The sequence below is a fragment of the Eretmochelys imbricata genome, chromosome 14, assembly GCF_965152235.1.
Source record: "Eretmochelys imbricata isolate rEreImb1 chromosome 14, rEreImb1.hap1, whole genome shotgun sequence".
In the NCBI taxonomy this organism is placed as follows: Eukaryota; Metazoa; Chordata; order Testudines; family Cheloniidae; genus Eretmochelys; species Eretmochelys imbricata.
The window spans coordinates 2,935,076-2,959,373 of NC_135585.1; the positions used below are offsets into that span (position 1 = coordinate 2,935,076).

Genomic DNA, 24,298 nt, shown 5'->3' on the forward strand with positions numbered 1-24,298 from the left:
GGCAGGTTTGCATTGGGCCAGGATTGCTCCTTTCACATCCCCAGCCAGAGGAAAATCCTCACATGAGGAGTTAAAAAGAAAAACTAAAAGTTTGTTGGCAAAACATCACTCACGCATGGCCAGCACCCAGGTACCTTCATGCGCAAACAAACCAAACGGGATGAATATGAATACAAAGGGGGTTCCTTACCTGCCTGAACGTCCAGCCGTCACAGTGCACTGGGAACACCTGTATTTAGGGCTGTTTTCCCAGCATCTATTATTATTATTATTTGGGGGTGGGGGGGTGCTTGAGAGAAAAAGGCAACTAAAGACTCCAGTGCTTATAAGGACGCTCCAGCAGCGGAGAGGGGTCCAGGCCTGGGACCCTGTTACAGCCCCTCTCTCCTGGAGACTAACCCTGAGCTCCCCCTACACTAGAGAAAGGGGGGGCTGCAAAGCCGCTGGTAGGATGGGGACCCTCCCCTAGGTGACTAGGGAATTAAGGGTCCCCAACAGTGATTTTAAAACATGGGAGTTTAAAAAATTTCTGGAGGGCTCAGGAGCTGGACACAGCCTGGTACCTCCCAGCAGGAGCTATGGGGCCGGGGTCCCCCCACCACCACCAACAGGAGCTATGAGGCCCTCCGCCTTCCTCCCCCCAGCAGGGGCTATGGGGCTGGGGTCCCCCCTACCACCAGCAGGAGCTATGAGGCCCTCCGCCTTCCTCCCCCCAGCACGGGCTCTGGGGCCTGCTACCCCCGCCCCACAGGAGCTATGGGGCCGGGGTCCCCCCTACCACCAGCAGGAGCTATGGGGCCCTCCGCCTTCCTCCCCCTAGCAGGGGCTCTGGGGCCGGGGTCCCCCCCACCACCAACAGGAGCTATGGGGCCCTCCGCCTTCCTCCCCTCAGGGAGGGGCTCTGGGGCCTGCTACCCCCACCCCCACAGGAGCTATGGGGCCGGGGTCCCCCCTACCACCAGCAGGAGCTATGGGGCCCTCCGCCTTCCTCCCCCCAGCAGGGGCTCTGGGGCCTGCTACCCCCGCCCCCACAGGAGCTATGGGGCCCCGCCGCCCCTACCCAGGCCCCCCAGCCAGGGGCATTGTGGGAAGGGTCCCTCGGGCCGTGCCCACCCCTCGCAGCAAACGAGGGGCCAGACGCGGAGGCCAGTAACCGGCCCAGGAACAGCCTAACCCAGGCGGGGCGCGAGCCCGCCTCCCCAGCCACGCCATTGGCTCGCTATGGAGACACTGGTCTCTCACTGGGCGGCTTGGCTGCCCGTCGCATCGCGGGAGAGAGTTCGGTTGAGACGGCAGCCGGGGGGAGGGGGCGCCAGACCGGACTGGGGCAGGAGCGCGGGCTGCAGGGCCCGCCAGGGGGCGCTGCGGGGCCTAGCGGGGCTCTGGCTCCCTGCGGCGGCTGGGCCTCGGCGGGGGCGGGGCCGGGTGGGGTGGGGTGGGGAGGGGCGGGGCACGGAGGGGAGTGGAGTAAGGAGGGGCAGGGAGTGAGAAGGGGCCGGACAGGGTGGGGCGGGGTAGGGAGTGAGAAGGGGCCAGACGGGGTGGGGTGGGCAGAGGGTGAGGAGGGGCCGGGCAGGGGGATGAGGTGTGGGGTGAGGAGAGACAAGAGTGAGGAGGGGCCAGGCAGGGTGTGGCATGGGGTGAGGAGGCGTGGGGCTATGGGTGGGATGGAGTGAGGAGGGGCAGGGTAGGGTAGGGCCGGGCGGGAGTGGGGTAGGGTAGGGTGTAGGGCGAAGAGGGGCAAGGCAGGGGGTGAGGAGGGGCTGGGCAGGGTGTGGGGTGAGGTGAGGAAGGGTGGGGGGGAGTGGGATGAGGTGTGGGGTGAGGAGAGACAACAGTGAGAAGGAATAGAGTGGGGGGGGGAGTAGAGTGAGGAGGGGCGGGGGCGAGGTGGGGCTGGGTAGGATGAGAGTGGCGCAGGGGGATGAGGTTAGGAGGGGTAGGGCAGGATGGGGCAGCCAGAAGAGGGGCTGGGGGCAGCCATCCCATTGGGGTCCCCATGGAGCATGGGGTGTAGGTTGATGATGCCCTGTGCAGGTCCAGTGGGGGTGGCGAGGAGGGGTGCGCGATCAGGGGGGATTTATCTCCATACTGAAGCAGGCTCTCTGAGGTATTCAGGTGCCCGTTCCATGATGCAATCCGCTTCTCAGGTGGAGTGGCCTCGTTTGGAGAAGAGTGGCCTCATTTGGGTTTATGTGTGATGCGGTTTGGGCCCCGGCCTTTCTCCTCGGCACACAGGCTGCGCTATCCACGCACCTGGCTGCAGAGAACAGATTCCTTGGTGCGACTGGTGTGGCTGCTGGATCTGTGATGGGAAACCTAGTGATCGGTGAGTTTCTTGTCCATAGCTGTCTGTCCCATTGTTGAAGCTGATTGTGGTGTCCAGAAGGTTGATGCTGGTACATCAAGAGTTTGTTTGATGTGGAAATCTATGAGGGAGTTTAGGTCATCTGTCCAGAGAATGAAAATATCACCCGTGTATCTCAGCTGTGTCACTGGTTTCATGGAGTATTTGTCCAGAAATTCTTCAAGTTGACCCATGAAGACGTTGGCACATTGGGGAGTGCTCCTAACATGTAGACGTGTTATGGGTTGCTATTATTACTAAGTACTATTTGTACAGCACAATGCCTAGGAGTCAGTCATGGCCCAGACCCCTTTGTGCTAGGCGTGGTACATTATTCATTAGGTATATGATGGTAATGCCTAGGGGTCTCGGACACAGCCCATGACCCCATTCTGCTAGGCAGTATACAAACACAGAACGCAAAGATGATCCCTGCCTCATCTGGGATGAGTGCTGGAAGAGTTAGGTAGCTGCCTTCATATCTAAAACAAGAAAATGTACATCAAGTAGACTTTTAGAGCCCTCAGAATCTCTATTTCTCATCCTGAGGTAAACCCCCTGGATCCTGCAGCGGCAGGCATGTTAGGAAACATGCAGAGCTCTGGATTCATTGGCTCAGCTTCATGCAGACACAAAGGTGGTTAGCGTGTCTTTTCAACATTTCAGATTTGCTAAAGAAAACCCTGGGGGCTTTGAGGTTCTCTAACATGACGACAGCTTCAGACAAGGTTTTATTTTGTTTCAAAACAGAAAATTGGAGATGTGACTGTTCCAATGGGCACAAAGCAAACAGCAGCTTTGCACTACTGCATTTGGTTGCCAAACTTTCCTGAATCACAACCCCTTTCTGGGCTCTTGTGTATAACATTTCAAAACACTACACCCCATTCAGAAAAGCTGGCTCTGGGGCTTGGGTGGGATATAAAGTGTCCCTCTGAGTCGGCACAAGCCATTGCACCAGATGTCTCCCTGATTCAAGATAATGGGACTGAACTGGGGCTTTTGTGACCATCCAGAGCAGGGTTAGCATTGTTTTGAAGTTCTCTAGCAATTGCCCGCTGGGGGCTTTACACTGATAAGCCAATCGGGTGGACTCCTCTGCTCATTTGGGGAATGAAAGAGACAAGAGCATGGTGCTGCACAGCACAACAGAAGCCTTCTGTGTTCATCTTGTTGCCTGCATGTACTCAATTCTTCCCACACTCGCTCTCCACTACCATGCTGAGGTTCCAGAATAAGAAGGCAGAGCTGCCTTCCAGTAGGTGAGAGGGATTTTTTTTAAATAGAAACTTCCCTATTTAAAAATGTTTATAATTTAAACTCCATCCCCACCTCCAAATCTAAGAGATGCTGTATGACTCTCCACGTGCCATAGTCAGCAAAAAGGCTTACCTGGGCCTGGGTGAAATGTATGAAGCAAGCAAAGCAGAAGTGATTAAAAGCAAATCTGAGGCTAAAACGTCCCATGTAATAATCTCGAGCACTATTGACCAGACTTTTTACATGTAATTTTTACTCAGGAGTCCCTACATCAAAGGGAACAAGTAAAGCAGGGTAAAATCAGCCTGTGTTGTAGTTAGAAGGAATCTCCTCCTGCCAATATGCTGGCACTTATGTGGCAAATTGTAAATTATTGCCAAAAGTCTGAGGTGAGAGTCTGTTTTCCCATCCCCACTTATCGGACTATCATTGGCAGCTTCCTTGTCAAATACTGGGGTGATGGACCCTATATAAAAGCCTGGCTGCTGGATGGATTCACTTGTATCAATGCAGCACCTTTACTGGGTCTGTTGATGCAGAGAACTGGGTTGCTTTGGGGCTTTTCTGAAATGGTACCAGGCCTGAGCAGTAATTAATGGGAAAAGCCTGACGTACAGACACGGGTCTGCAACTCTAGGATGCACTGTGAGGTCAGGTGCTCTGAGGTCTGCCAGCCGGACAGGTTAGTTCAACAGACAGACACAACACAGTTACTACAGATGCTGCCCACAATGCCTCCTCCCCACACCGACATGGTGGGTGGCAGAGGGCCAGGTTTCACAGAGCCTACCTGAAGGAATGCCAGGGGACTATTTATATGTCAGCAGGCAGTTCTCAAGAGGAAATAGAAAGCTTTCCACAATTCAATGATTTCAAACCTAATTGTGCATAGCAAACCTAGTTCCTCTGGAGAGCGGCAGGGAGCACGAATTTAGGGATCATTATGCCCCCGTTCTGGGCCTTGTTAAAGAAATACAGACTATCTGCCCTCCTGATTGCACCCTGCTGGCACAGCTGTGCCCTGGAAGGCAACCCTGCCAGGGTATGCTGAGTGTGAGGTGGCAAAAGCTGCAGGAAGAGGGAAATTTACAAATTTTATAGGATAACAGCCCTTCAGCATAAGCAGTCTAGAAGCCAGCTGCTTGAACAGGGAAATCTGAACCATATGGATGCTCAGCAGATTATGTAGCTCTGGAACTGGAGAAGAAGAGTCCTCTCAGACCCTAGCAGGGGATTTGGTTACATTTCAGCCTGTAGCTGCTTGCTCCTGTGAGGTCACCCATCACTGCTTAGGCCAGGAAAGCCATCCCAGCGTGCGCTGAAGCAGAACCCAGATTTCACGTGAGACACAGGCAATAACTAAGCACACTTTGTACCTCAAAACAAGAGACTTAGTTGAACTTTAAATATACACAACTTAGTGTTTATTAAAGTCATATTAGCAACCCCCCTCCCACACACACGCTCTGTAAACATGGAGCGTCCTCCCAGGAGGCTTTTTGGACAATGGTCCCTTCCCTCCTCCCAGCCCTAAGACCACAGACAGGTTGCAGGAGAAAAGAACACTGGCATGAGTTTGATCGGCTGACGGGAGATAGGGATGTGCAATGGTAACATGTTGTAGGAGAGCAGAGACCTGGCTGCAGGTTGTGATTTGCACACAGCAGGAGCCCCCTGCCACAGTTCTGCCCTGTGGGACAGATCAGACATTGCTAGAAAGGGATTTTCCCCAGGGATTTTTAACTTGCCTGTTGCAAATTTGCCCAAAGGGGACAGATGGGCTGGATTGGATGTCATAAGCCCAAGGACAACACACAGACTTGTACATAACCAACTCTCACAGCAAAATGGACTCGAGTGTGAAGTGTGAACGCTAAATAAATGCCAATCTGCTGCCCAAGACAGCCTGTGCCTGTAATTTGGCTTCCCTTTGCCCAGTAGGATTTGGCAAGAGCTCAGTAGCTACAATATCAGATCCTCAGTAGGAAAACCAAACCCACCTCAAACAGATTCCCGCAGCAGCTCAGCCAAAGCCCGCAGGGCACGTGGTTTCAACTGAGGTGCCTAAAGCGTCACCTTCCTTGAAACAATCTTTGGAAAGCTGGCTTCCAGACTGCCGTGCTGAGCCCCCCTCCAGTAGCAATGGGGCTGAGTGGGTGCTATGCTGGGGAAAGGCAGCCAGCATCCTTGGACCTTCCAAGGTACCATTAACACCCCCCCCCCCAACACACACGTATGTGTTAAGTAATTGAGCCAGTTACTAGTACATTCATTCACACAGGCCAAGGCAGAGCACAAGAGGTTGAGTCCATATGGACTCACTGCCCCTCCCTCCCCAGCGTGCCCCAGGCCCTAGTCTGAGCAGTGTTGCAGACTGCCACTGATGGATGACCTGAGCAGGAGGCCAGAGCAGCCAAGGACATACGATTAGCCTTAACCCTGTAGCACAACCTTAACATGGGGGTACAGTCAAGGGGACTCTCATCCTCCCTCCCTCCCCCCACTTTGGCAGCCTGGAACTGGCTGTCGTGGACGCATTCCCTCTTTCCCCCCACGGGTGGGATCATGCTGGATTGTTTTTGTAGGGTTGCTCATGGATTTTTCTAGGGCACCCACAGGGATCAAACTGAAGGGAGCGACTGGGGACTCCATTTCCTCATTGTGCCCCACCGCGATACTCCCCAGCAGCACTGGCCCTGCCAGCCCCCTTCAGCAGGATGTGGACTTGGCAGCACCGGCAAGGAACAGAGACCTCGCTTTGAGCTGAGCAGCCAGTGCCCCTGTAGTGCCGGCCTAGCAGTGACACGCAGCAAACGAGACCCCAGTTCCTCAGCATCCTGCTGCCCCAGCTGCTACATATTGAGGAAGGAGAACGCAGAAGGTTCCCTGCTGCCCTTGGAGCCCCTATGAGCCTTGGTGCTGGCAGTCCCAGTGCAGGGCAGTGTCCTTGGAACACGAGAGGCACATTCCTCTCCACCAGAGTTGGCTACTGCTGTGCCTGGAAGGGCAACCAGCTCCATGCCAGCGAACAGGGAGAGGCTCTGAGGGGGTGCGGCTGCCCCCTGCCTGCCATGCAGCATCTGTGCGGGCCCAGAATCCATCCGGGCAGCATCCAGCTGGGGCTCAGGCCCCATTAGTCTGCACTCCACCTCCTGCTGGCACCGACCGCCTGATGCAACAGCCCCAAACTGCTCACAGATCTCCGCTTCTGTGCCCTGCTCTCCCTCAGGGGCGGGCACGGCCGCAAGATGCACATCGAATGCTGGGGATTTACATGTCTCCGAGAGGAAAGGAGCTAAGCTCACGGGTTTGAGAACGGTCTCTCCTGCCAGAGGCATGAGGTCTGTCAGCAAGTCGCACGTGTGCTGTGGGGCGCCCCTGGCAGGAGTAGAGGGATCCATGTCCAGCTGTGATCTCTTGGGAGATGAGCAGCTCCTGCACAAAGCCTCAAACTGCCTCAGGAGCTGGCAGGGAAAGGGAGGAACAAAGCAAGGAGTCAGTGCAGCACAGCGGGCCTGCCTTGCCACTAACCCCTTCACAAGGGGGCAGCCTTCAGAGGCCAGCAACAGACAGCTGGCCCCTGCCAGCCTGCTCCTGATGGGGGCTGGATGGGATTTTGGGGAGCCCTTTTATGCTGCCCCCCATTGCCTGGCACTAACACAGGGAGTGCTGGAGGAGTGTGGGGTGTGCCATGCACAGTAGATCAGACATCAAACTGGTATCCTGCCTGGCAGGATTCAATACCTGATGCTTTGCAGGGGGATCACCAGCCATAACGTACCTGACCTATTGTGCAATATTTCATTGCGGAGGAGAGAACATTCCTTCCTTCCTGACCTGTGCAGCCGCCAGCTGGTGCCCTGAAGCATGTTGTTATCTCCTCTAGGAGCAAAGTTCAGCCCAGGACTGGGGGTGGGAATGACCCTCCACCCCTTTGTGCTCCCTGCTCCAAGGCAGGGAGGATGTAGCTGGGTCTGGCCAGGCAGCACAGAGCCAGTCCCTCAGGCTCGCAGGCTGTGCTAGGGTGTGAGTGAGACACAGGAGTCACCTTTGTTGCTTTGTTGGCCACGGGCCCAGGGCTTCTTTGGCTGAGCTGCTGCAGGTGTTGCCGGGTAATCATAAAGATCTGCTCATGGGCCAGCAGGTCGGAGCACAGGAGGGAGGATATGGCACACATGGACCTCTAGCAAGGACAGAAGAGAGCAGGGTCAGAAGACAGGACCTAAGCCGATACTGCAGCTGCCGGCAGCTCGTCCGAGCCCACAGCCCTAGCCCAGGGAGATGGCTTTAGCGCCATGACATGCACCAGGGCAACTGCCTGCGGAGCTGGGGCTTCCTGATTACCCAGGGCCCAACAGCAGCAGCAGAGCAAGTTTCCCCAGCCCAGCCCAGGCAGGACCAGCTCCAGGGCCCAGTCACTCAGTGCCCATCCACGGGGCAAGGGGTGCTGGAGCTTTCGCCGTGGGAGCCCTTCCCCACTAGGGACTGGGCTGTGCCCCAGCAGTGCAGGCAGATGGGGGCATGAACCAGCTCACAGCCACTGCTGACCCGCTCTAGATCCCAGTGTGACCCAAACGGGCTCGTTTCCCGAGCCACCTCCTCCCACGGGGAAGCCAGGGAGCCCCTCCACACTCCTGAGGCTTCTCGGGCTGCTCAGCGGGCCCCGTCCAAACTGCTGTCTGCCTGGGCCTGCAGGAGCCGCAGAGCACGTGTGAGCTGGGTGGATGCAGCGTCTCCCCCGCGCACCCACCATGCAGACGAGCTCGCTGGGGTCCTGCAGCGTCCGGCTCAGCAGCTCCAGCACCACCTCGCAGTTCAGCAGCCCGCACCTGGGGAGAGGGGGCAGCGCCTGGTCATGGCAGCAAGCGGGATGCAGCTTCCCAGGCTCATGCAGGGTTGGGCTTGGCATCCTCCGCCTCTCCCAGACAAGGCTGCAGAGATGGCAGAGACCCGCCCCCCAGGGACTTTCCTGCCCCACCACCTCGGGGGTTGCTGAGTGAGCCCTCCAGGGCAAATGGTATGGGGCAGCACCTTGGCTAAACTCCTGGCTCCCTGCTCTGCTTTGCGGCCAGATCCAGAGGGAGGGCAGGATCTGCCCATCAGCCAGCCCAGGAAGGGGCAGGGGGCCCAGGGGACACTACGACCAAGAGGGCTTTGGAGAACACCCAGCCTAGCCTTCGCTGGCATCCCGGCAGGGGTGGGGAACACAACCTTGCCCCACAGCCTGGTGCCCTGGCAGCACCATTGCGGGTGTGGAGGAGGGAACGCGGTGAACTCTTACTCTTTGATGAAGTGTTGGGCCTCCTCCCGTGTCAGGAAGACCTTGGAGCCCCTGGTCAGCTCACTCACCAGGCTCAGCTCTTGCACGCAGTCACCCTCCACCCTGCCGGGGGGAGGAGACACCAGCCCTGTTACCTCTGTCCTGCGTGGGAGGACGTACTCCTGGCCCCGCTCCCCGATTCGGAGGGGCAGCAAGCAGGCTTCCCTGCCAGCTCAAAGACCCCCCCCCCATGGCAGGGCACAGAGAGGGCGAGGTGCAGCTGGGCACAGGCCTGGGTGCTAGGCACTCCCGCGTTCCTACGCTGCACCAACGCCAGCCCTGGGCAAGTCACTGACCCTGGCCACCAGGGCAAGTCACTGACCCTGGCCACCAGCCCCAGCACACAGGCAGCTGCAGCCACGCAACAGCCCCAAGTGCCGTCATCTTGCTCCGCCCCCCATGAGGGGCTGAAAGGGCCCCCAGACACGGGCCCCACCGGGTGAAGCAGCTCAGGCTGGATGAACCTCCACGTCCAGTGCACTGAGCCGGGCAGCTGAAAAACTAGGCGGGGGAAATGGGGACCCAGCACCCAGAGGGGACATTGAATTAACAGGGCCCGGCGAGAGAGGAGACCATGCTGCGGGGGCATTAAGCGACTTGCAGGGATACTGGAAAAGGGGGAGCCCGATGGTTTTAACCTCGGCTGCATCCCTGCCACAAGCTCAGAGCTCCTTCTCTCTCTCCACCCTGGCCCCAGCCCTGGGCCCTCTGGCTCACCTCTCAGTTACGTTCCCCAGCTCCCTGCTGGCCCCCGAGGGGCTGTCGCTGCCTGATTTGCTGCAGGAGTCGGAGGTCCTGCTCAGCTCCCCGTTCTCCTGCGAGGAGTTCTGGGAGCTGTGCCCACTGTCAGTCTCTTCCCAACCACCTCCTGCCTGCCCTGGCCGGTGACTCACTGCAGGAGAGGCAACAGGAAGAGAGAGTCACCCAGAGCCAGAGCTTCCTGCCTGCTTCAGGGATTGGCAGACAGCTCTGCCACGACCCAGCCTCCCCTGCACCATACGAGCAATGGTTAGCACGCCATAGGAGGTAGGGCTCTTCTTCTATTCCAGGCCTGGACTGTGGAGCAGTGTTATGTGCTGCTAAATGGCAGCTGGGTTTCACCCCAGAGGTGGCTGCATTTCAGTGTGGCAATTCCTAGGATTTGCCGAGCATGCGGTGAGCCCAAGGGTGGGAGGGGAGAGGGAGAACAGCCAATGAACACTAGGCATTAGCGCCACTGCACGGAGGAGCATCATCCAGCAGCGAGAGCCGGGAACTGGCGGCCCAGACTCCTGGGTTCTGTTCCCAGCTCTGTCACTGAAGCTAACGTGTCCATCTTTAGAGTGGGGCGTCGGGAGCCCTGATTCAGCAGGGGCGATGACGTGCCAGGGCTGTCTGCGGGAGCTACCATGGGAGCTGCTTTCCATCGCCGCAGCCCCACACACCTACCTCGCATGCTGAGGGCTGCGGCAGCTGGGGGCTTCCGAGGCACCGCACAGCTTTTACCAGGAGAAGGCGCCGTCACGGGCTGGTAGGCATCGTCCTGCAGCTCCCTGGGGCAGGGAGGGGGAAACTCCGAGCTGGGCAGCACAGCGCTGGCAACCACCTCAGCTGCTTTCTGTATGGTGGCAAGCAGGGCCTCGCTGGCGGAGGCTGGGCAAGCACAGGAGAGGCCAGGGCGTGAGTCTCTGTGCAGGGATCAGCCCCCCTCTGCTCCGAGGGCAGCACTGCCACCCACCCTTAGGGCACCCTGCCCGCAGGGGGGGAATTAGGCTGGATCCCGTTGCCTGCCAGGGGCTGTATGGGCTTTGGGCTGGTGGACGGGCCTCTGCCAGCTTCAGGGAGGCCTGAGCTTCTCCTAGCCCAGCAACCCTGCCTGCTCCCTGGCAACAAGTGGTCTCAGAATCCAGCCCCCACCAGGCCTGAGCTCCTGAAATATGCCCACGGCTACTTCCCTAGGGAGCTGCCTAGAACTGCCCCGCACAATTTGGAGCAATGCTAGTTGGCACGAACTGGGCACCTAAGAGGCATCTCAGCAGGGACGCCAAGGACTGAATGGGCCAGGGAGACTGAAGTGCCCTTTCACCCCCAGCCAGGGACCCTGGGTTGGGGCTAAGGCACAATGGCAGGGACTGGGCACAGGGGAGTTCACCCTGCTGCTGGCTGGGCAGTGCCTGCTTTGGGGCTATGGCACTTCCGTCCAGGCCTCTCAGCAGCGCATGAACGCTGCCAACCCAGAGTGTTCAAAAGCCACGAGCCAGGCCCCAGAAATCACCAGCTTGGCTGGAAAGTCCGGAGCTTTATTTTCACATAATAAACGTGGGGTTCTTGCTCTTTGCCCTTTGGTTTGTGAACACGCGGGGGCATTCGGGTTGGGGTCGCGAGATTTGCTCTGCCGTGACCAGGGCTAAAAACTGGTTTCCTGTTTTAAATGATTGCAGAACCTCTCTATCTATCCCGGGCCCTAGGAGCGGAGGATGCAAGAAAAAGCACCAGCTGTTGGGAGCAGGGTGACCAGATAGCAAATGTGAAACATCAGGACAAGGGGTGTGGGGGTAATAGGCACCTATATAAGAAAGAGTCCCAAATATCGGAACTGTCCACATAAAATCGGCCCATCTGATCACCCTAGTTGGGAGCCTTGGGATAAACCCCCGAGAGGTGGCAGAGGGGGTGGCGCGGAGCAGGGCCCTGGGGACGGCACTTACGGGAGCCGCTTCTCTCGCTCGTGAAGCCAAAGCCTTGCAAGGAGCTGCAGGGGCTGGGCTGGGAGCCCATTCCTATGACCGACAAAGCACGTTTCAGAGAGAGAGACAGAGAGAGAGAGAGAGAGAGATCAAGGGTCCCCTCCCCATGCTGTGCCCCCCTTGCCGATTTCCGCACTCGGGGTGCCCGTCCCACTGCCCAAGGGCTGGACACAGCCAGCCCCGGTTCTGCAGGGGGCACAGAGCCAGGCCACAACTGCAGCTAACTTTGGTCTAACTCTAAACCAAATTCGGTTAGCAATGGGTGCTGCCCCCTGGTGGGGAAATGCTCGTGGTGCTGGGGAGGCCAGCAAGCGCAGCCCGGAGCCCCTACCCAGCCATCACAGGAACACAAGGCTGCAGGGCTCCTTGCTTCTGTGACCTTTAGAGGTAGCATTTTCCAAGGGGCTGAAGGGAGCCCGGTGCCAACTCCCACCAACTCCCCATGGCACCTAATGCCCCTTGCAGCCCCCACCCCATTTCCTGACCCTCCGTTTGACGTGAGTCGCTGCCCAGCCCCATGGCACCCACCCGACAGGAGCCACAAGGGCCGTTGCTTTCCCTGTTTTGCCAGCACCTCCATAGCCCCCAATAAGGATGCATTTGTCCTGCCATGCGAGAGGCACTGCCTGAGTTCCCACCCCAGGTTCCCTGGGTGGGTGGGTTGCAGAGGGGCCACAGCAGCTCCACCAGCTGGGAGGATGCAGGGGCAAGGACCGATCCTCAGCTCCGCTGGCGAGTGGGATTCCCAGGATTGGGAGCGAAAGCAGCGCAGGGTCGTTACAGGGCGAACCAGTGTAAGCAGTGAACTGCCCACGGAGCCTAAACGCCCCTCCCCAGGACTCCCCTCATTGACAAGCAGCACTGGGGGGAGCTTGCCCTGCTACTGTCTGAGCTGCACCTGCCCTGAGGATAAGGCGCCGCCATCAGCCTCTTCCCCCCGCCAGCACCCTTCTCCAGGGCTGCCAGCTCAGCACCTCCCAGCAGTGCTGTGAGGGGGGGGGGGGAAGGCGGCGCACACCAGGGGGCTGGTGCTTACCTGTTGGGGGAAGTGGCCTGCAGGGCTGAGCAGAGGGCGGGGGCAACAAGGTATCCGAAAATAAAGCACTGGCCAAGTCCTACAGGGAAAGAACGGACTGTCACAGCAGTGAGAGAGCACTGGGCCCCCAGCCAGCTCCAGCAAATCCCTGGCCCGTGCTTGGAGCAGGGGCAGGAGGGTGCCCTGAACTCCCCCGACCCCTGCAGAGTCCTCTCCCCAGGGTCAGTCCCTTGGGTGGAGCAGGGTCTCACTCACCTGTGCTGCTGCTCGGACCTTCTGGTACAAGCTGTTGCCGTGCAGGGGATCTGGCGGCCCCGCGAACACTAGAAGGCAGAGAGTGAGGAAGGGCTGGGTTAGTGCAGCTGTGTAAGGTCTAACACAGCCCGGGTGCAGCTAGAGGGGTGTGCCGGGCAGTCATCACGTCACCCTGCAGTACCATCCCCACTCCTGAACCCCCCGACGGCTGCACAAAGCTCACAGCCGGCAGCAGGGAAATCAAGAGCACCAGTGGGATTTGGGGCTGGCGGCCTTTCCCTCCACAGTGCCTTCCCCAGTCAGTGCAAGGTTGGAACAGCGCTGCCCTCGGCCGGTCTCTCTCCTGCTAATGGCGCTGACCCCAGCCCAGCCCCACGGCTGCCCAGATGCCCTGTTACCTGCTGCTTCCTGGATGAAGGTGGAATTCCTTTTCAGCTGCTGGAGGAACTGTGAAGAGCCATGCGTGCACATGTACAGCAGAATCTTCAGCACCTGGAGACACAGGAGAGGCTGAGCAGAGTCTGGGCCACTGGAACTGGACACATGGGGACTCGCTCGGCTGCCTGCCTTTCACCAGACCAGAACTGTTCGGGGGGTGATGGAAAGCACCAGATCCAGACTCTGGCAGGGCGGGGACCCAGGTGGAGGGAGCGAGTGCAGAGACTTCGCTAGGAACGCCCGGAAGCCAGCCACTCCCCATTTACACCAGGGGGGTGCTGGCACCAGCAACCCCACTGATCAGCCCTGCCCCAGCCTCAGTCCCCGCTTTTCCTGGGAACATTCAGGTCACAGGCCATTGTGGACAAACTAAATGAATTCTTTGCATTGGACTTCATGGCTGACGATGTGAGGGAGATTCCCACACCTGAGCCATCCTTTTTAGGTGACAAATCTGAAGAACAGTCCCAGATTGAAGTGTCATTAGAGGAAGTTTTGAAACAAATTGATAAACGAAACAGCAATAAGGCACCAAGAGCAGATGGTATCACCCAAGAGTTGTGAAGCAACTCAACTGTGAAATTGCAGAACTACTAACTGTCGTCTGTAACCGATCATTTAAATCGGCTTCTGTACCAAGTGACTGGAGGGTAGCTAATGTGACACCAATTTTTTAAAAGGATTCCAGAGGTGACCTCGGCAATTACAGGCCAGTAAGCCTGACTTCAGTACCGGGCAAACTGGTTGAAACGATAGTAAAGAACAAAATTGTCAGACACAGAGATGAACATAATTTGTTGGGGAAGAATCAACGTGGTTTTTGTAAATGGAAATCCTGCCTCACCAATCGACTAGAATTCTTTGAGGGGGTCAACAAGCATGTGGACAAGGCGGATCCAGTGGATATAGTGTACTTAGATTTTCAGAAAGCCTTTGACAAGGTCCACAACCAAAGGCTCTTAAGCAAAGTAAGCAGTCATGGGATAAGAGGGAAGGTCCTCTCACACACTGGTAACTGGTTAAAAGATAGGAAATGAAGGGTAGGAATAAACGGTCAGTTTTCACAACTGAGAAAGGTAAATAGTGGAGTCTGCCAGGGGTCTGTACTGGGACCAGTCCTATTTAACATACTCATAAATGATCTAAAAAAGGGGTAAGCAGTGAGGTGGCAAAATTTGCAGATGATACAAAACTACTCAAGATAGTTAAGTCCCAGGCAGATTGTGAAGAGCTTCAAAAGGATCTCACAAAACTGGGTGACTGGGCAACAAAATGGCAGATGAAATTCAATGTTGATAAATGCAAAGTAATACACATTGGAAAACAATCTTAACTATACATGTAAAATGATGGGATCTAAATTAGCTGTTACCATTCAAGGAAGAGATCTCGGCGTCATTATGGCTAGTTCTCTGAAAACATCCACTCAATGTGCAGCGGCAGTCAAAAAACTGAACAGAATGTTGGAAATCATTAAGAAAGGGATTGATAATACGACAGAAAATATCCTATTGCCTCGTTATAAATCCATGGGATGCCCACATCTTGAATACTGCGTGCAGATGTGGTCACCCCATCTCAAAAAAGATGTATCGGAATTGGAAAAGGTTCAGAAAAGGGCAACAAAAATTATGAGGGGTCTGGAACGGCTGACATATGAGGAGAGATTAATAAGATTGGGACTTTTCTGCTTGGAAAAGAGACGACTAAAGGGGGATATGATAGAGGTCTATAAAATCATGACTGGTGTGGAGAAAGTAAATAAGGAAGTGTTATTTACTCCTTCTCATAACACATGAACTAGGGGTCACAAAATGAAATTACGACAGCAGGTTTAAAACAAACAAAAGGAAGTATTTTTTCACACAACACACAGTCAGCCTGTGGAACTCTTTGCCAGAGGATGTTGTGAAGGCCAAGACTATAACAGGGTTCAAAAAAGAACTAGATAAGTTCATGGAGGATAGGTCCATCAATGGCTATTAGCCAAGATGGGCAAAGATGGTGTCCCTAGCCTCTGTTTGCCAGAAGCTGGGAATGGGCAACAAGGCGATGGATCACTTGATGATTCCCTGTTCTGCTCATTCAGTCTGGGGCACCTGGCACTGGCCACTGTCGGAAGACAGGATACTGTGCTAGATGGACCTTTGGTCTGACCCAGTAGGGCCATTCTTATGGCGGTCCCAGCACCCTTGAGCTCTTGCCTACCTTCTGCGTGCACCCTAAGGATGGCCCCTGGTACTGCGCTCCCCCTGACAGTGCCCAGCTGTCCAGTTACCTTCAGCTTGACGTGACAGGAGTTATTCTGCAGTCGGTTCAGGAGGTGCTCCAGGAGGCACTGGCTGCTCCCTGAGGAGTCGTGGGAGATCTCTGGGAGGGTGCAGTGTTAGGGAAGTGATGCTCACTCCAGTCTTATTACTAATGAGCAGCCGATGTCAGGTTAAAGGCCGAGGACTCCAAGGGTCAAAGGATCCTGCCAGTCCCTGAGCCATTCCCACTCCTTGATCGCTGCTAATGCAGCCTCATCACAGCTAAACAAAGAGCAGCAGGTCTCCCCTCCCCACTTCCGCCTCACTGAACCCCTGCCCCACTCACCCTATGGCATAGTACTCCTCCACTCCCCAAAATACCAGGGTCTTAAACCTGCTGCACCTGCCTCCTCCAGCTGGGATTCACAACAGAACAGTCCCTCTAGATTCTCTTCTCCTTGCACCCAAAGATCTCAGAGCACTCTGCACACATCCATCCGTCTCTCAGTATCCCAGGAAGAGAGTCAGGCCTGATTTCTTTCCTAAGGCTGACAGCTGAGGCACAGGGAGGTGGAGTATCAGACTGCCACCCCACCGCTCCCGCTCTAACCACTAGTCCACACTCTCACCATGGAGTGTGATTCCAAAGCGCTAGTGATCCTTGCTTTTAGTAACTATTACCCAGGCAATGGAAATATCTGACACTAGCCTTAAAACCTATGACAATCTCTTATAGCAACTCTCTCGCACACAGCTCCAACTCTGCATTCCCAGCCTTACACTGGGAATAAAGGATACTTGCAATTTCCTCAAACAAGTACCCAGGGCATGGGACGTCGTCATCCGAGGTGCATTTCATCAGAGTGGGCAGCTGAAAGAGACCAAGCCAACGCTGTCCAATCAGAGGTAGAGGGGCAGACCCATCCCAGGGAGCCACCAAACCCCCTTTCGACATCTCATCCCAACTGTTAACACTGTCCCCAGGCGCACCAGATATCAGCTGGAACAGAACATCTGCTCCCGTCCCATCCCCCACACACGCCCACAACTCCAGTGCGCACTGTCCATGTGCTGAAGGCACTGTCCCCACGATCCAACCGAGACATAAGAGAACCTCCACGCCCCTCACAGCACAGTCCTGGAGACAAGCAACTCCCTCAGCTCTCTGCTGCCATCATTAGCTGCCTCCTAGGGAAGCTAGGACAGCTGGTCTGGGAAGGACGTGGTACGCACCCTACGAGACGTGAAGCCTAGAGAAACGCTGGTCAAAGCCTGGCTCCAGGGAGACTCCAGGTCCCAGGCTCTGCCACTCAGACCCAGAGGGAGCATCGCATGCTGGGCCTAGGTCACCTCCAAGCTCCCACCCCGGGTGAAAGCAGCTGCCGTCTCCTCCACTAGGGGCTCGTTACTGTAGGTCCAGGCAAGTTGCCAACACAGTCTCTCAGATGGGCAAAGTCTGGACAGACCCCCTCTTGTCCCAGCACCACCAGGCGGGTCACGCGGGCCCTGGACCAGAGACTTCCCACGCTCAGTGCCTGGCCGCACAGGGAAAGCCCGGGAGGACGCAGCATGCCCCTTCGCCCTCCCACACCGGGATCCTGAACTCAGCAGGCTCGATTTCAGGCTGCCACTGGGGGGGCCAGGGCAGCACCAGCGCCACCAACTGCAGGGGTGGGGGAACGACGAGTGCAGTGACGTCACATCACCGTCATGAGGAATGACGTCATATAAGCGTGGGGTCGCGGTGACGTCACGCGAACGTGGTGACATCACAGCTCAGGACCCCCCCCCCCGCGCGATTCTTCCCTAGCCCAGCCCCAGACCAGTGGTCCCCTAAGGCGACTGAGGCCGGCCCCCCGGAGGGGACGAACAGCGGCAGCCCCCAGCCCTGCCCCCGTACCCGGCTCAGGAAGCCCAACCGGTCCCGCAGCGGCACCGCCATGATTCTCTCTGCACCCGTCCCGCCCTCGTCTTCCCGCCCCAAGACTACCCTGCCCGCCAATTAGAGTGCGACTTTCTCCCAGCTCAGCCAATCAGCGCCAGAGGAGGGTGGGACCCGAAGGGGAAACGACTGACGCCAGCTGCGCAGGCACGAGAGAAGGGAAGTAAATAACCGGCAGCTCGTCCAATCAGAAGCCCCCCATGTCGGAAAAGGGACCAATCAGAAGGAACAAGGAAGGTGGGCGTTATTCGTAACCAATCCAAAGCCTCGTCAGGGTAGGAGAGGGCTACAAGAAAGCGAGATGGGGCGGTGTTTAGTTGGAACCAATCCAGAGCCTAGGGCGGTCTGATGGACAGGACGCTGCACCTCTCAGAGGAGAGCAGTGGCACGTGGATAGCCGTGCCCAATGGGAGAGCGCTAGGAGGCTTGAGGAGCAGCGAAAGGAGCCTACCGGAGCCCGGCCCATCATGGCGGCGCCCAGCGAGTAGGGACCCGCCATGTCCGGCCAGGGGGTCTGGCTGCGAGCCCGGGAGCGGCTGCGGCGTTTCCCCGAGCTGCTGGCGGGATGTCGGGACCAGGTGGGGCGGGGCCTCCCCAGCCCCTGCAGGCCGCTGCTCGCCCCGGGCCCGGCTCAGCCCCAGCGGCCAGAGCTCCGAGCAGGGCCAGGCCGGGCCGGGCCGCGGGGGGGGAACGGTGGTCACGGGCCGGGCCGGGCCGGGCCGGGCAGGGCGGGGAACGGTGGTCACGGGCCGGGCCGGGCCGGGCAGGGAACGGTGGTCACAGCCCGGGCGGGGCGGGGGGAGAGCAGGGGAGGGGGCCCCGGGCAGGGCGAGGGGGGAAGGGCGGCCAGGGCCCCGGGCCCGGACGGGCGGGGAGAGCGGCGGGGGGAGGGGGAGGAGAGCGGCGGCCCGGGCCCGGACGGGGAGGGGGGGAGGAGAGCGGCGGCGGCCCGGGCCCCGGGCCCGGACGGGGAGGGGGGGAGGAGAGCGGCGGGGGCCCGGGCCCGGACGGGCGGGGGTGGGGGGGGGGGAGAGCGGCGGCGGCCCGGGCCTGGGCCCGGACGGGGAGGGGGGGGGAGAGCGGCGGCGGCCCGGGCCCGGGGCCCGGACGGGGGGGGGGGGGGAGAGCGGCGGCCCCCTCCTCTGGTCCCCTCCCGGCGCTGCGGGTGACCGGGGCGGCGGGGCTCTGACCCCGCCGGTTCCGCCTGCCGGGGGCGGCGGCTCCTACGGCTCCCTCTGGTTCCAGGCAGCCGCCTACGGGCGGTGCGTCGCTGCGACGGGGCCCGGCCAGGCCGCGCTGCGGAGGGGCGCGTGCGCCAGGGAGTTCGAGGCGCTGAGGCGGTGCTGCGCCCAGGCGGTAGGTTGCCGGGACGAGCTGCCCGCAGGGTAACGGGGAGGGGGGGCCCTTCTGGCGGGTCCAGCTCGGACCGTCTTGCGGGCAGTGCCGTAGACCAAGCGCGGGCCTGGGGAAGTAATTCTCAGCCCGGGGACTCCTGCCCAGGGCACCTGACATCTAAGACATCAGGCAGGACCAGTGCCGCGTCTTGTCCGCGGGAAGGACAGTCCTGTAGATGGGGCATCAGGAAATCGGTTAATTTTCAGCCGTGACTCAGCAAGTTACAGCCTGTGCTACAAGATAACGCTGCCCCTCAAGACCCAGGAAGCTGTGGGAATGAACAAACGTTCAAACACTCGGACACGATGGGATAGGACAAGTACAGAAGTAGATAGGGGCCGTTTCCCCCTCCATGGTGATAGTTTCTGATGATGGGGGGGGGGGTGTCTTATCTGGCAAAGTCCTCACAACAGAGCAGAAACTGCATTCTGTAAACAGAAAACACCAATCTTCCTCCTCCTAGCTTATCTAACTCCCTTCTTTTTACAGGCAAAGACGACAATGAAGTGAAGGCATTAGGAACAATGCAGGGGGGACTGGAATCTAGATTTACAGTTCCTGGCTGGTGTCTGTCCAGCTATAATCAAGTAGTTCCAGGACAGAAGAATCTGCATAATCTAGAATTAGATCAGAAGGAAAGGGGAGCCTAATAATGGAATAATCAACTCTCTTTCATGCAACCTCCTCCCCCAGCTGTTTCAAACAATGCATGTAAATAGATGTTTGGAATCTTTTTTTAAATAAAACTCAAATCTGAGTCAGTGTTAAGACCTGCTCTTTATTCTACAATTTAACTATGCAGTCTGGAAAGGGTAGCAAAAACTGCACTAAAACTAAGCTTCTATTCTAACAAGTGGCTACACTCCCTTTGTTTGCTGCAGTACATTTAGCCTACTCTCAGATGGCCCTATTGTTATAGATTTTTGTCATGTGGCTGTTCGGAGAATTTAGGATTCCATCTCCCCTTCCCACACAGTCATAGGAACTGCTAGGGTGGGCAGAAATACAGAATAGGTCACTTGAGAGAGGGTTCTGCTTTAGCTCACAGGATTTCATTATCTCTGCCCATATTATGACTAATGCTTGAATTCAGCTAAAGCCATGGTATGCTAAAGAGCTACCCCACTCCAGCTGGAAACTTTGCTGCTAAACCTCCACTTCCCATGTGAATACAGGCTTTCAAACTGCAGCTTTGAAAACCTAAGCACTGAAACGGCTAAGAGGAGGGGAGAAATGGGCCAAGTTTACAGACCATGGCTCAGCTCCGCTTCAGTGGTTGGCAGTGTACGCTCCTCATCCCAGCTCAGGCCAATGGGTCATGTTAACCTCAAGGCTGCCGTGGCCCTTGAAGTAGCATAAGGACACTGTTTAAGTTTAGAGGGTTAAGCATAGCGCTAGGGAGGAAATGCGGGATACTAGGATGAGTAAATCTAAGTTGCAGCTTGATAGAAGGAAGGGAGGTGCTAGCTAATGAAAAGCACTCTAAGAGCAGGTTTGATCCTTGTCGCTGCTTGGGGCATGAGCCCGCTGGAAGCTGCACCCCGCTTCACACTGCAGTCACCCTGAAGCTAAACAATCTAAGTGGCACTTCATGAAATCTCCCATTTCAGGGCACATAGGGAGACCCTCCCTTCCCTCACAGCAAGGAGGAGCCTTGCTTATTTTCTCCAGCCACTAGCTGCAGCAATGGCAGGGGGATACTTACCTGGCAGGGGAGATACCAGAATGAGCAGTTTCCTTAAGGATAAGTACAGAGCACATGCAGGACTTCAGTTGCACCACTCCCATCCCAGACAGCAGAAACTGTCCCCCGAGGGCCGAGAGCGGCTTAATGTTGCTCGTTACAGCAAGAAGAGTTCAGATCAGAATGCTTTAACTTATTTTATTGATTTGCCTGGCTTGGCCACTCCTCCGCCATTCCCCTGAGCACTGCAGATACAAGCTGGTCCTAGCATGGAGAGGTAATGAAGTTCCCTGCTTTTGTCCAGCTGGGAATCTCTCATTCACAACAAAAATTCATCAATATTGGCCAGATCCAGGTGCTGAGGCATGTCAGAATTATCTTTGGTCCCTTTGTGGTCGGCAGGCACCTCAACAGCAGCACATGTCACCCTAAACTGCTGCTCGCATGGTATAAGAGAAACAGTGCTCCCTGTGCCAGGCAGGTTCACAACACAAAGCTGACAGAGGCCAGGGAAGATACCTGTACGCAAGCTAGGTGCAAGCAGGGGGGAGTATTTGGTTCCCACCCCCAGAGCTCCTTTATAGCTGCAGCAGGGGGCAGACTCTAGCTTTGGCCACTAGCAGAGAAGACTACTGCACTGAAAGCTTGGGACCAGCAGCCGAGTGTCTGACCTGCATCTGACTTTCACAAACACCAGCAATCCCACGGAGGCCGTTTTAGGGCCTCCTGCCCCAGAGCAGCATGTACCAGATATAGGTTAATTGAGACAGAGTAATGGAGGAACTCCAGGAAACTCCAGTTATGGCAATCCTGTCTGCAAACGCCCCTCCTGAAGACATACAGCTGCCACAGAGATTTAAGCACTTCAAATAATTGGCTGACTTTAAAGACAAGTCCCAATACTCTTCTTCCCTTTTAGGAGCTCAGAGTTCTCTAGTCTGAAGGAAGAGTCACCCCCCTAGAGTTTCTCTCGCTTGGTAACCAGCCTTCATCCCAACAGTTACATAGTTCCCGTTCCCAAGAGGTTAATCTGATATGAACTAAATGAGGAGGAGTTACCAAAGGACTCCAGTATAAAAAAACCTGACACTGCTGAGGTCTACAGGCCCCTGGCAGGGTGAAATTCAATCATTCTAGTGAAAGGTTGGGGATTTTTTTCTTACATTTGGCAATCTCATTTACCATACCTTAAAATTTACTACTGATCCGACTCTTGAAACAAACCAATTCTCTTAAGCGTTTCCTTCCTCTGCTCATGTATATATTACCCAAGAATCTTGATTACCGACCTCAATGGATTTAATCACATGTTGAAGAATTGCTCTGGGGGATACAACTATACCAAACATTACATGAACTCTGCAAAGGGAGAAGAGAGGTAGGTACAATTCTGAGACAACCTGTCCCTTCAAAATCACTCAGTTTCATTCCCTGATATCTGCTGCTACTTGCCGCAAATCTCAAGCTGTTTTGAGAGGGGAAGAAGGGAGTCTGCAGTTCCCAGCACAAGCCCCTTAATGCACTTTGGGCAGGAATACGCCCGTAGTTAAAAGCACAATCTGAAACGTAACATCCAAGGAAGAGAAGAAGGTAAAGCTCTTCATTATTGCTAGTATGTGGCCAACTGAATGATCCCTGGGAAGAAGAGACGGCACAACAGTAGCCGTTGTGCCTGTTTAAGGCAGCATCTTACATTAACTACACTGATATTCCTAGCACAAACTTCAACCCAACCACGTAAGGCTGACGGAATGGCTTCCCATTGAGAAAAACGTACCCCAACAATTGGCTAACCCAGTCCTAGCGGACGTATTTTCAACACAGACTGCAACATTCCAGGAGAAGTGGAGTGATGGTGAGCTCCCCTTCTCGAGGCCCAGATAAGTTGGACTAAGCAACTCAATGCACTTACTGGAGAAACATTTACAAGGAGATGGTTTGAGCAGCCTGGGGATGTGCCTCGATACTGAATGGGGGAATTGGGGCAGGATGGACGAGGCAATTCAACATGAACCAAACAGAACAGATCCTTTGGGAATGGGGAGGACCTTCGAAAGCCAGAGGGCAGTCGGAGCTTCTCTTTCCGGGTCACTGACTCTCCAGTCACCCCAATGACAAACACGGGCAGGACGTTAACACTGAAGTAAATGAATGGGCCGTGGCAGCCCCCAATTCCATGGAGAGAGTAGTCTGAGGTCAGAATCAGCCCAAGGACTGTTGGTACCCAGTCCAAGTGAAGTGCTGCTGGGTTAGATTGTCAGCAGTTGCGTATGCAACTGGAGTCCACATGGTCGCTTGCTAAGCTGAACGTTGGATACTGCACACGTTAGGAGTGATAACGGCTTCACCACCAATACAGCAAGGCCGGGTCTCATCACACCTCCTCCTCTGCCATTTGTTTGATCTGCCGACTGTGAACCACTTGCTGGATGCCTTCCGCTGCCTGGTTTAATCGCGTCTCCAGGGCGCTGCGGAGGTCATTCACTTTCACATCTGGAAGGGGGTTGAGACCAATGATGACTCCTTCCCTCGCCTCAGTCTCCTCCTCCAGGCGAGGCGGCAGGTCCCGTCTCCTTCTCCGGAGGTCCAAGTCAGCCTGCAGTTTCAGGTCCCGGTTTGGTTTGACATTCTCCTGGTCTGGTTTCTGATCCGCAGGGGGCGCTGCTCCCTTCTCACGCTTTAAGGCAACGTCGTTCTCAAAGGCATTCTTCTCAGCAGGATCTTGGAGAAGTTTTTCATCCAGGACCTTTTGCTTGTTCAAGTGGCTTCCCTGAGGATCCTGCTCCACATCCACTGCCTTTCCCCGGAGAACTTCTTTCTTAGCCTCCACTTTGCCAGCCTGATCGACCTGCTGCTGTTTGCTGCCAGCTCCATCGGCCTGGTCGTCATTTCCCGTTCCTGGATGCTCCTGTTTATGCTGCATGTTCTCCACCACTTGCAGTTTATTTGAAGAGTCCACTGGAAGTTCCAGATCTTTGGGCTCCTCTTTATTTGCTAGTTCTGGACCCTTCCCTGCTGCCTCCTGAGCTTTGACAGCCCTTGGCAGCTCTCTCTGGGTGTCAGCGACTGCTCCTGCCAACACCTCTCCAGCTTCCAGGGCACTCTTCTTCTTCTCTTGGCCATCTCCCACAGCTTTGGCTTCATGGCCTCCCCCCAGTTCCTTGGCTGCGGGCTTCTCTGGATGGTTTCCTGCTGCCTGGACTGCATGTCTGACATCATTGGCATGTTGTGAATCATCGCTGTGAAGTAGATCCCCTAAGTTCTCTAGAGAGTTTTTAACAACTTTGTTCGCCTTGTGTTGTGGGACCTTCCCACCCTTAGGAAGAGCCTCAGGAATTTTAGGCCCAGCTACACTGACTTGAACTGGAAACTTCATTCTAGGTCTGTGCCCAGCCTCTTCCAGATCATCCACATTCCCTTGGTGTCGCTCTGCTAAGTTACCAAGCTGATTGCCAGGCCCTGGCTGAGGAGGCTCCAATATCTCCTTAGGGAGGTGCTTTGCAGCAACATCTGCTTTACCATCTCGGCCCTCTTCCTCTTTGCTCTTTGCAAGAGGCAGACCAGGCTCCTGTGGTATTTCTGCTGCAGAAAAATAAATGAAAGCTCTTTTTTAGTGCATGCCCAACAGCAGTTCTCCCCTCTCCAC

At 56.2% G+C, this 24,298-nt stretch overlaps 3 protein-coding genes and 1 long non-coding RNA gene across 15 annotated transcripts in view; 1 reads left to right on the forward strand and 3 right to left on the reverse strand.

The window, feature by feature from the left end:
• The window catches only part of CEP131 (centrosomal protein 131), a 28,634-nt gene extending 27,895 nt beyond the window's left edge, over positions 1–739 (reverse strand). For 2 of the 7 annotated variants that reach the window (XM_077833078.1, XM_077833072.1), the window contains exon 1: positions 191–731. The gene's annotated coding sequence lies outside the window, so the exon portion shown is untranslated. Of the gene's footprint in view, positions 1–190 lie in introns of all 7 variants that reach the window. The other 5 variants (XM_077833074.1, XM_077833077.1, XM_077833073.1 and 2 more) reach the window with 4 other exon arrangements.
• Positions 740–3,065: 2,326 nt separating this feature from the next.
• Positions 3,066–17,605, reverse strand: TEPSIN (TEPSIN adaptor related protein complex 4 accessory protein). Of its 4 annotated transcripts, XM_077833232.1 has the most exons (13): positions 17,532–17,605; positions 16,430–16,502; positions 15,661–15,752; positions 13,343–13,436; positions 12,945–13,012; positions 12,690–12,768; positions 11,615–11,686; positions 10,356–10,559; positions 9,645–9,819; positions 8,889–8,990; positions 8,358–8,436; positions 7,656–7,790; positions 3,066–7,071 (listed from the first exon to the last, which is right to left on the reverse strand). In XM_077833232.1, the coding sequence occupies exons 1-13, from the start codon at positions 17,571–17,573 to the stop codon at positions 6,460–6,462; spliced, it is 1,827 nt and encodes a 608-aa protein (XP_077689358.1). In that variant the 5' UTR covers positions 17,574–17,605; the 3' UTR covers positions 3,066–6,459. The 4 variants fall into 4 exon arrangements, with proteins under 4 accessions (XP_077689358.1, XP_077689360.1, XP_077689359.1 ...); XM_077833234.1 differs by lacking the exon at positions 10,356–10,559; XM_077833233.1 differs by lacking the exon at positions 8,889–8,990.
• A 410-nt stretch (positions 17,606–18,015) lies between these two features.
• Positions 18,016–19,725, forward strand: LOC144274290 (uncharacterized). Its single transcript, XR_013347853.1, has 2 exons — positions 18,016–18,151; positions 19,458–19,725. It is a non-coding gene; the product is annotated as an uncharacterized LOC144274290 (long non-coding RNA).
• Positions 19,726–20,836: 1,111 nt separating this feature from the next.
• SLC38A10 (solute carrier family 38 member 10) overlaps positions 20,837–24,298 on the reverse strand; it is a 47,053-nt gene continuing 43,591 nt past the window's right edge. For 2 of the 3 annotated variants that reach the window (XM_077832988.1, XM_077832990.1), the window contains one exon: positions 20,837–24,234. In XM_077832988.1, coding sequence (XP_077689114.1) covers positions 23,027–24,234 — 1,208 coding nt within the window. In that variant the 3' untranslated portion in view covers positions 20,837–23,026. The remainder of the gene's footprint in view (positions 24,235–24,298) is intronic. The other variant, XM_077832989.1, reaches the window with a different exon arrangement.